This window comes from Thunnus maccoyii, chromosome 14 (genome assembly GCF_910596095.1).
Source record: "Thunnus maccoyii chromosome 14, fThuMac1.1, whole genome shotgun sequence".
Classification (NCBI taxonomy): domain Eukaryota; kingdom Metazoa; phylum Chordata; class Actinopteri; order Scombriformes; family Scombridae; genus Thunnus; species Thunnus maccoyii.
Window position 1 is genome coordinate 31,507,491 of NC_056546.1, and position 11,896 is coordinate 31,519,386.

An 11,896-nucleotide genomic window follows, 5' to 3' on the forward strand; every position below is an offset into this window, starting at 1 on the left:
AACTTACTGAGCGAGTATACACAAAGTCATGTAGTGGGGGAGGGGCCAAACCATTTAAAATTTTAGAAACTACACACAAATTTGAGAATAATCTAAAATTCTCAAAGCTCAGTAAATTGTATTTCTCCAGTACCCTACAGTGGTGGAAATGCATTGGCTTTTTCTCCAGAGTTTTTAGAGTTTGTATAAGGACTCAAGAGGTCTTATTGCTGTTTCTCCAGCGTGCCCCCAACATGTGATGCAATAAGACAGTACATACAGTGGTATGAAAAAGTTTAGGCACCCCTCTGAGGCTGCATAATAATTTGCTCTGTCTTCACAGAAAATGATCACATTGGCATGCCATTCATTTTCCAATAAAATCTGAGTACTGGGGTATTTTCCAGACTAAGATTTTTAGTGTAGCAATATTAAGTTGTATGAAATTAAATCAGACGTGAAAAATAGGCTGTGCAAAAATTTGGGCACCCTTGTCATTGTGTTGATTTGAACACCTATAACTACTTAGAACTGATTAATTGGAACACAAAATTGGTTTGGTGAGATCATTAAGCCTTGAACTTCATAGCCAGGTGCATCAAGTCATGAGAAAAGGTATTTAAGGTGGCCAATTGCAAGTTGTTCTTCTCTTTGACTCTCCTCTGAAGAGTGGCAACATGGGGGCCTCAAAACAGCTCTCAAATGACCTGAAAACAAAGATTGTTCAACATTATGGTTTAGGGGAAGGCTACAAAAAGCTATCTCAGAGATTTCATAGTCAGTTTCCACTGTGAGGAACATAGTGTGGAAATGGAGGACCACAGGCACGGTTCTTGTTAAGGCCAGAAGTGGCAGGCCAAGAAAAATATTGGAGAGGCAAAGGTGAAGGATGGTGAGAATGGTCAAAGACAACCCAAAGACCACCTCCAAAGACCTACAACATCATCTTGCTGCAGATGGTGTCACTGTGCATCGTTCAACAATTCAGTGCACTTTGCACAGGGAGAAGCTGTATGGGAGAGTGATGCGGAAGAAGCCCTTTCTGCACACATGCCACAAACAGAGTCGCTGAAACAAAGATTGAGTTATTTGGTCATAACAAGGGGCGTTATGCATGGCGGCGAAAGAACACAGCATTCCAAGAAAACCACTTGCTACCCACAGTAAAATTTGGTGGAGGTTCCATCATGCTGTGGAGCTGTGTGGCCAGTGCCGGTACTGGGAATCTTGTTAAAGTTGAGGGTCGCATAGATTCCACTCAATATCAGCAGATTCTTGAGAATAATATTCAAGTGTCAGTCACAAAGTTGAAGTTACGCCGGGGCTGGATATTTCAACAAGACAATGACCCACAACACTGCTCAAAATCTACTTAGGCAATCATGCAGAGGAACAATACATTGTTCTGGAATGGCCATCGCAGTCCCCAGACCTTGAAATCATTGATCATTGAAAATCTGTGGGATGATTTGAAGTGTGCTGTCCATGCTCGGCAACCATCAAACCTAAGTGAACTGAAGATGTTTTGTAGGAGGAACGGTCCAAAATACCTTCATCCAGAATCCAGACACTCATTAGAGGCTATAGGAAGAGTCTAGAGTCTGTTATTTTTGCAAAAGGAGGCTTGACTAAATATTGATGTGATTTTTATATATAAATGAAAATAATGGAAATTGTCAGGGGTGCCTAAACTTTTTCATACCACTGTATGTGAAAGAATCACAGCCTGCATAAATATCTTGGCTGCGTCCAAAGAGAGACAGTTTCTAATATGTCTAAAACTTGCTAAGATTGCTAACATGTTTCTTAAAGTTCAAATCCAGTGTCACACCAAGATATTTAATATCAGTGACTATGTCAATTCATTCATCTTTGATGAGAATATCAGTGTTAGGAGGTTGCCAATGTGTAATCCTTTCCAATGCAATCGTTAGCTTAGCAGCAGCTAACTCAGCTGTTTTTGCATGTGTGTACACAACAGTGTCATCTGCATACATTTACAGTTCTACATCACGACACTGTTGAGGGAGATCATTAATATATAGGCTAAATAATAGGGGACCTAACACTGACCCTTGTGGAACACCCATTGTGCACTTCATGTTACTGGACAGTGTGTCACAAACTTTAACACATTGTATCCTATTACATAAATATGAAGACATCCATGCCAGTGCTCTAGATGAGAAGTTAAATTTAGAGAGTTTCAATATTAAAACATCATGATTGACTGTGTAGAATGCTTTACGCAGACCTAAAAATACAGCAACTACTCCTCCTTTATCAAGTCTCGATTTATTTGCTCTATAAAGTGCAAGGTAGCAGTTTCAGTGGAATGATTTGCTCTAAAGCCAGATTGCTTACAATTGCTGGTATTAAGAAATGTTGTCAGTTGTTCAGTGACAACTTTCTCAGCAACCTTTGAGAGTACTGGCAGTATACTTATTGGTCTGCAGTTACTGGCTTCAAGGCGGTCTCCAGATTTAAAAACAGGCGTGACAATGGCACGTTTCCAGTCATCAGGACAGGAGCTGTGTTTAAAAGACAAGTTAATAAAATGAGCAATGGGGGGAGTTAAAATATCTTTGTGTGATTTAACAAACATGGTGTCAAATTGGAAAGCATCTCTACTTTTGGAGCTTTTTAGGGAGCTGATGATTAGTCTCTACCAGCACGAAAACCTGGCCTGCAGCATCTATAGGAGCAATATCTAGTTTCCTTTTCATATTTTTTTTTCCTAACTCATATACAGACTTTATTAAAGACAGAAGCAACTATTAAACACAGAAGCAACAGTTAAATGATCTTCATTTAACTTTCCCTGTACTTTGAGTTTAAAATCTCCTCAAAATTTTGGGTCTCTCCTTGGGAGATTATCAATGTTTTTCCAGATCAATTTACTGTTGCCTTTTGCTTCATTCAATATATTGAGATAAAAACGAGATTTAGCTTCTATTAGCTCTTGGATAACTTTGTTCCTTAAACCTTTATAAATCAGCATGTCAGTGTCTCTTCTAGTTTTGACTGCCTTCCTTAGTGCACCTCTCTGGAGTTCATTAGTTTACCCACACTGTAAACCACACATTCACATATGATGTTGTCTCACATAAAAAAGCACCCCTCCTCGTCTTCCATCAAGTCTGTCTCTTCTAAAACATTGGTATCTGGGCACTGTGAACACACTCGTAGGAGGTGTTTGTTTCAACCATGTTTCAGTCTGACAGAGACAGTCCAGATTTGAGTCAGACAGAAGATGAGTTAGCTGATTGCTCTTTGCAGTAATGCTTCTGATGTTAAAACGTCCACCAAATAGCCCCCTTGGTTTCAGCTTCGGGTAACATAAGACTTTTGGAAGGTTTTGAATAATCTCTGCCTGCTCACTGCAGGATTTCGACACACAGTGGTGTTAGTAAGCAGGTTTTGTGAGAGACACTGGAGCCATCAAGGTCCCTCTGAATGGGCGGGCTTTGTTGTTGCTACTTTATAACAAGTTCATCCTGCTGTGAATGGGTCCACACCATTACCACACTGGTACACCTGTGGTGCACCAAGTAGGCAGAGTCTGCACACCATGGGACAGTTATCGTAGCCGGCAGATACGCCAGATCCACTGCCAAATTTCAGCGTTGAGAGCAACATTTACGTCACCATGACTACATGGCCAATACAAACACAGACAAGACAAGGGGGATTGATAAGACAGAGAACTGATGAATGTCATTCAGGCTTACACAAAATCATATTGTGAACATTACCGTCCATGCTGGCAATTATTTGTCAGCTAGGAAAGCTTTTGGTTTCTGTTGTTTGTTTCCTTCATTAGGTTACCAAATGTGGATTCTTGTGTAGTTATTCTCCCTTGGGAGTCGTTCATTGACCTTTCGATGGCCTGAATTGTCTGGTCATGGCTGGCAATAGTGGCGTGGTTAGATGAAATTTGTGCTGTTTGCAATTATTTGGTTTCCAGTAATCCACTCCTCCATGCCGGCGTGTAATTTCTGTATCTCTGGCTTGTTGCCATCCCCATGTGCAGGGTCATTGCTAAATAGGAGATTAGATGCTAGGCTGCCATTTTTCTGCCCTTGTTCTAATTTTTGGCTTTTTTACCTTTTGGTTGTGGTTGTTTTTCCTATATTGAGCTGTATACAATGCACACAAGAACATGTCAGAAGTCAGTTTTCGAAGCGGGCTTTCCAGGTTCAGAGCAGGTGAATAGTATAACAGATGTTAAATAAATGTTGAATGGCGACAGAGCTCTTCCAACTTGCTGCCTACTCTGTCTTTCGCCAAACTGGAAGCCAGATACAGATACCATTTCTGTTGCAATTTAGTAGTATATAAACACAATTTCACCATCTGAAGGCTTTTGGTCCCGTGTGTCATACAATATTTTGTGCTACCTATTGCTCATTAACGTTTGTGACTGTTGTCCCATTTTGGTGCTTTAATGTCTTTACTCAATGTTATTGCCATTTTCTGAAATATTTTAGAACATTTTTCATATTATGTCTTTTATGTCCTCACCTCTCAAGGGACAACACTGAAAAAATGTGCCTCTGACAGATTTTGGCACAATTTATCTCTTTCCAAATACATTTTATGAAAACGCATGCTTTTGCAGGTATTAAAATGTGTATGTGTGTGTCTTGTCAGCTGTGGCCACCCATACCACTTCCAGTGTCTGCAGCAGAAGGACTATGGATGGGGCATTGCATCAGAGCTGCAGCAGCGGTGGAGCTGCTACAAGTGTTCTTCTAGCCAGGGAGGAAGAGGCGGGCCCTCCACCAAACCAAAAAGAGGCTGCAGCACATCCCTGGCACAGGTATATGTTTGTGCATTCAAAGAAAGAAAGATCCAGATAGACAGAGACCCTCAAGACAGTGCAAGAGACTGATGTATAGACAATCAAACAAACAGACAAACAAAAAAAACATCAAATCACAACAACAATTCCCTGTATTGACACAATAATTGTCAGTAGGATCAATATGTTGTGTTGTTTTTTCCTTTTTATTGGTGAAATGTGGCACAATGTGGCGGTTACTTAGACAAGATGAAAACACTGCATACAGACATCAAGAAAAAAACAATTTAAGTGATTTCTCTTATTTTATTTAATTAATATCTTATCTCACAGAACCACAACAGCTTAACAAGGCAACATACAACCGATGATTTCTTATCAGTCATTATGAATCTACCATATCTACTACTTCCCAAATAAATGAAACCCAGCCAACCTAAGGCTTATATCATAAATAGAAAATAAGATGGCTAATAAGTTCATAATCTAAAAAGAAAAGGGACTGATATACAGACAAACAGACAAACAAACAAAACCATCAAAACACAACAACCATTCCCTACCTGGCCCCAGGCCCAGACCATTGAGTTTAATTCATGCATTGTTCTTCCTGAGATTAATTAATGAATTAACTAATCAATAACTAATCAATAATTTTAATATTTATTCCATTTCTGACATAATATTTAGTAATGTCTTGGTTATCTGCTTGGCAGCGTATTAAGTAACTTCCCACTTTACCCCACTTTGCATTTAACACATCTAGCTCACCACTGATACTATGAGCAATTTCTTCAAATTTGATTGTTGAAGGTGCTTCAGGGATTCAGTCTTTCATGCTAGGGACACATTCCTCTGTCCAATATTTTAATATCACTTTTTTATCAACAGGGAAACAAAGAGACTACAAAAAGTACTGACAAAGAGTCAGTACTACATCTTTTTCATCCATATTCATATCATTGTTTGTCTCCCCCAGCATGCACAATTTAGGAGAGAAAGTAGTTCAAATATTCAAATGTTACATAATTTGCAGGAACCACTCTTCCCGGAAGCTTCTTAGAAATACACTCAGTACACTCCCACAGCATATGCATCAAGGCACCTTTGTGAGTTTTGCATTTCATACACTTATCAGTTGAGAGCCATTTTATTAAATTTATAAAAATAGAGTCATTTCAGTGGTAGAAGAAGTATTCAGACCCTTTACTTAAGTAAAAGTACCAATACAACAATGTAAAAATACTCCATTACAAGTAAAAGTCCTGCATGAAAAATCTTGCTAAAAGCTAAAATATGCAACTATTTCGCATTAAAATGTCTAAAAACAACTAGATCTGTGTTATATATTTTGTTGAGTTGCGTACTTAAATTATCCCAAATGTTTCCAACAATTTTCAAACCCAGAGAAATCTGTAATTTTAATCAAGATAATGGTCCGTTTTATTTGGTCGCCTGTCAATGCCATCGTACCCCCTCTACCAAAGAGTATATGCTCACAAGATGCATGCAAAAGCATTGTGGTTGTCCACTACAGTTGTATCCACCAAAGAGTATACACCTGCAAGATAATACATCGGTGTTGTGGCTGTTTGCCACAATGGTGTTTACCAAAGAGTATACGCATACAAGATAATACGTCTGCGTTGTGGTTGTTCGACAGGAACTTATATATTGACTATATTGACATTCAGTTTTTAGCCACAGTTTTATGATAAACTTTTTAGATCTTGATAGGAATGTCCTTTAACCAGATGACGGATTTTAGTCATCAGATGTCTGGATCTTAAGTTATCAGAGAAACAAGCTGAAAAAACGTTAGCAGCAGCCAGACTAGCAGCCCCTCCTGGAAGTCCGGTGCTTGCTGAACATCATCAGAGAAATATTGATTTTTTAATGTGAAATAGCTTTATTCAGTATTTTTACAGTTTTAATCCCAGTGTATGTTTGTTTTTGGAGAGGAGGAGACCTATGCGAATAATTCAGATCCTGTAGAAACCTGCTGAATGTCTGGATCTGAAGTTATCAGAGAAACAAGCTGAGTAAATGTTACTACACCCTGTTTTTTGTAAGACGACAAAAGCCAAAAAGGTTGGAGACCACTGGTTTAATCTTTAACAATATGTTGTATTTTAAAAGCTTTTTATATTATCCATTGTGTCAAATCTTCATCCGAAAAGTAACTAAAGCTGTCAAATAAATGTAGTGGAGCAGAAAGTACAATATTTCCCTCTGAAATGTAGTGGAGTGGAAGTATAAAGTAGCATTGAATGGAAATACTCAAGTAAAGTACAAGTACTGGAGTAAATGTACTCAGTTACTTTCCACCACTGATCTGTTTAAAACATTAAATTGGATTTGTTACTAGTGGACCTAAAATGCTTTCTGGCATTTTTCCAGATGACAGTCCAATTCAGATCCCCGTCACTAAGAAGATCATAGATCATTGATCAGTGATCATGGATCATTGATCCAGTGTTCTGCACATCTTTTAGGTAGACTATGGCTTGTAGAGTTAAATACATTTTTAGAGTTTTATATTACTAATTTGGTGATCAGGCAGTAAAGTTTCTCAGTGTTGTGAAGGTTGTCTTTTAAGCTCCTTCACTTCAGGAGCATTTGTTACAGATGTTTTTATTTGTGCGTATTTTAGAAAATCCTTGATGGAGACTGCATACACTAATTAGACTATGAAATGGCAACAATGTATGAGCCACATATTCCTCCATTCTCTATTTCTCTGTTTAGCGTCGTCAGGTTAGGCTCATTGTTGCTCACTTTGGAGCTAACCCCCAAGCTGCAGCATTTATTAACTTACATCCTGTAGTCTATACTGTAAAAAAGACGAGAGAGAGCAGCAGTGGTCAAGCGAGCTAGAGAGTGAATGAAGAGACACTGGAAGCGAGAATGCCAGTGTATCAGATCAAAAAACCTTGTTTTGTGATTGTTTCACAGCGGTTACGTTCCAGAGGACAAATAAACACGCCCACAACCCTACACATCTCGACCCGACCATGTGGCTGAATGCTGCACCGCCTGATTTGGTCTGAATATGGCCTTACTACTAACCTTTTCCTCACTGGCTTACGTACTGCCCTATTCCTCAAAAGGAGTTACGCTACCTGCAGTTTCCCAGGCGGGGGTTCTCGTGGTTATAATTACAGGAGAAACACTGCTGCCTGTACTATTATAGGGGAAACACTGCAGTGTCATAATTTTGATTACATTGATCCTGCCCCACAGGGACATGGTAATATCTATCCATTTTGTCAAGCACTCCAATACCTGCTGCGCAAAGAATCATTTTGTGCCAGTTTGATTTTGTTACTATTGCAATACTGCTTTCAACCTAAGCACAGAGAATGTCTAACAGAAGCTAACAAATCTGATGTAGCCTTCTCCTCTCTCTGTTTCAGACTCGTGTTACGTCAGTGCATCATGACGCAGGAGTTGAGGCTCACAGGAAAAAGGTAAGAATCTTTGGCTCTGCTGGAGATTATTATCCTCAAAATATTTTTGCTGAAATATTTTTTTCTCTCAGCATTTCACTCAAAGCATAATTCCAGTTTATTTATTTATTTCCAGGAAGTGATCATTTTTAAATAATGGAAAAACCCATGAAAAGTCCCTTGAAAATATGACCCAAATTGAGCTTTATTTGACTTATTTGCAGAGATGTAGCATGCCAAGCCACAGTGCATAAAGTTTGATATCAACGTCCTAGTCTGGTTATCTTGGGTCAGATATGACTTTTATCAAGAACCAAATGTGAGCCTTATCAAACTGATATTCACCACAGAGCTACTGTATTGTATTTCTGATTTTTTCCACCCCCTACGAAAGACCAAATATGACATTCAGGCTCAAGGAGACCCTGTTGCCATTACATTCTGCTTCTTGGATACAGCTGTTCTCATACTGTACTCTGTACGCAGTGTAACAAATTACAGTTTAATATTTATAATCTGACTACATTTCCTCTGGTCCAGGTATTTGTTGAGGCATCATTGGACCTTACGCAGGAACAGTCCTGGGATCAGCTACGCTGTTTATACCGAGGACCATCCAGGGTATGGACACTGTGTCTGTCTGTGGCAGCTGAAAAACTTCACTAAATGTAATGCCTTGTTCTTTGATAAGAGGGTGAAGTGTTTCACTATGGGAATGGCCTTTGTGTGACCAACTATGGATACCGTGATGACAGTCAGTCACAGACAGGTCGAACTGTGTTTGATCGGTGCCAAAACAGCACTAGACACATCTTAAACAGCATTATGCATGCCTATAGCATTATGCCAAACCTACCACCAGTTATAATGTTGATATTGGCCCGGAAAATGCAAAACAACCTACAGTATTTTTCCTCATGGACTATAATTACATTACATAACATTACTTACACCAAGAACCAGAGTTATAACCTAGATTGTAGTTTTTGTCTAATAACAAGGAATCAGGTCTGGAAACTATAAAATCACACAAGACTATCCTTTGCTATATCTAGGGCAAAGATTTTCTTTGTAGTCAACCAAAGAAAATCTTGGTCAACTGAAATCGAACATAATCTTCCACTAATTGATTAGTCGTGGGGGATCAAAAATTGTTGGATGTTTTGGGGCAGAGTGAACTCAGCAGCCACACAGTTCTCTGTTCTCTATTTCTCAGTTTAGCATCTTCAGGTTAGGCTAACCCATTGTTGCTTTGGACTTTGGAGCTAACTCCCTTTACTTTTCCAGCACTTAGGGGTCTTGACAAGCTGCAGCATTTATTAACTGACACACTGTAGCCTGTACTGTACATTTACTGCAAGACTGACAACTTACTGGTAACCTTTTCCTCTGCTCCGCTCGTGTTCATCGTCACTTTTCTGCTACTCACTTTTTCCCACCTGCTACACAAACATATTATGCAATGCCATATTCCTAAACGGAGCTACGCTACCAATAGTTTCCCAGGCAACGACAGAGATTAACTCATGTATGGGAACATACATGAGTTATTTTTGACATTAAAAAAAATTTTTTTGGCCTGGCGGGGGTCCTTGTTGTTATAATTACAGGAGAAACACTGCTTCAGTAAACGTTCAGTACATTAAGTAAACGCTCAGTAAAAGTTGAGTAAAGTTAGACCTAGCTGTCTCCATTAGATTGGGCAAGTTCAAAGTTGTGAAAACAAGGGGGGTGTTTTGAATACACCCTTGTTTTCACAGGTCATTTGTTAGTCTGTCCCTGCCGCCACAGGAAATAATGGATTAATCCTGGAAGGCTATTGATATAGTACTTTTCTCCTTATGAAAGTAACACGGCGATTATTCAACCAGTGAGAATTTGGTCAGACAAGAGCATATCGACCAACTAATCGACCCGTCGACCAGGAGACTACAGCCCTAGCTATATCCTACCATAGTTTGATTCCTAGCTCCTCCAGTCAAAGTGTCAAAGTGTCCTTGGGCAAGACACTGAACCCCAAATTGCTCCTGATGGCTGTGCCATCAGTGTGTGAATGATTAGATTCCCTCTGATGGGCAGGTTGGGACCTTCATGGTAGCCCCGGCAATCAGCGTATGAATGTGTGTGAATGTGACTCGTGTAAAAAGCTCTTTGAGTGGTTGGAAGACTAGAAACTAGTCTAGAAACTAGAAGACTAGAAAATACAAGCACAGTCCATTTAGTCCATTTACCGTAGTATCTCATATTTATCTTTTTATCTTTTGTCTACCTTCCTGTCACTCTGGAGCACTTACCCTGGTACTTTTTGTTATTATTTAAATGTCTCTGTGTGTGTATGTTTGAGAGAGAGACGGAGGTGATGTATCACTTTTTCTAATTGTTTCCTACTATGGCTCTCTTTCCTCCAGTTGTCCATCCTTTCAGAGCTCTCCCACTGCCATGGAAATGAGAAGACAGGACTTCTAATCTCAGCTCAACCAGGCACAGAGAGTTTCCAACTTAAACTCTCTCCTCCACCTTTGTTGGAAGAGTAGGATGATTTTTTTCCTCCATTTGTCCAGGCTGGAGTTGTGGGGTTGGTTAAAGACTGGACATTCTGTTTTTTATGATTTCCTGCATTCCCCTAACAATTCTACTATTAGTGTGAATTGTAGTTTTCCACTGCTTTTATGTTGTGAGGCATTTGATGTTTTATTACTTTTGTCAGATGTTGAAAACAAAATGTTTAATTTTGAGTTATGTTGATAATTATGAATGTAGCTTTAATTTTATCCAGTGTTATCTGACTAAATCATATTGTTTTTGGTTACATGTTGGTGGGACTGCAATGTCAAAAGGTGGATCCTAACATAAATGGAAAGAATGTTAAAACATTTAGGAGAGGGAAATGTGAAAGTGAGACAAGACCTGGAAGTGATACTAAATGTTTGTTTACAAGCAGGAAAAAAACATGATACTTCTGTTTCCTCTTATTTTAGCACATAAATGTGAAATTGTGATCATAACTTCTTCAATGAAAAAAAAATATAGTTTGATATCATGATGTGCTTGTCAGCTTTTAATTGACAGTAATAAATTACCTTTGTTGACTGAATTCAATATCTCAAGAGTTGATGTGTGAGAAGTCACCATGTTGGAACTGTATTAATAAAGTTTTTGATTTGACTGTGATTGATTTGATTGATGTGTGGTAACACATTGCAAAACAGAAAAGAATTTGATAAATTATCTTGTTTGGGCTTTTTTTTTTCAAACAAATCATTAGGAGAAAAGTCAACTTTGAAGTAAATTAATCTACATACTACATTACTAACTGTACAGAAAATATTAGGAATGGAGGGGATGTTAAAAAAGGGGGAAGGTTATGTATTTTTTGTTATTGCTAAAGGGAGAGTAGTGTGACCTTTTTTGGGAGAGCTGTCTTCATTTTTATCTCTATTTTAGTCTTCCCTTGTGGGATTAATGAAGTAACAAAAATGATCAATTTGTTGCAAATTATGGCCTTAGTTTGTCTGTGAGTCATAAGGGTCCACTTTGCCATTGGCAATGAAAAACAACTTCATGTCTCATGACTTTTCATCAGGTATCATATTTTAGAACACAGTTGTTTGTGCTAGTGATTCAACCAGAGAGTTTCATGTCTACCCAAGACTTGAAGTCAGTC

At 38.7% G+C, this 11,896-nt stretch overlaps 1 protein-coding gene across 1 annotated transcript in view; it reads left to right on the forward strand.

Annotated features, from left to right (window-relative positions):
* vps8 (VPS8 subunit of CORVET complex) overlaps nt 1–11,403 on the forward strand; it is a 176,318-nt gene extending 164,915 nt beyond the window's left edge. The window contains exons 42-45 of the mRNA XM_042434438.1: nt 4,633–4,801; nt 8,200–8,253; nt 8,773–8,853; nt 10,641–11,403. Coding sequence (XP_042290372.1) covers nt 4,633–4,801; nt 8,200–8,253; nt 8,773–8,853; nt 10,641–10,766 — 430 coding nt within the window. The 3' untranslated portion in view covers nt 10,767–11,403. The remainder of the gene's footprint in view (nt 1–4,632; nt 4,802–8,199; nt 8,254–8,772; nt 8,854–10,640) is intronic.
* The last annotated feature ends 493 nt before the right edge of the window (nt 11,404–11,896 follow it).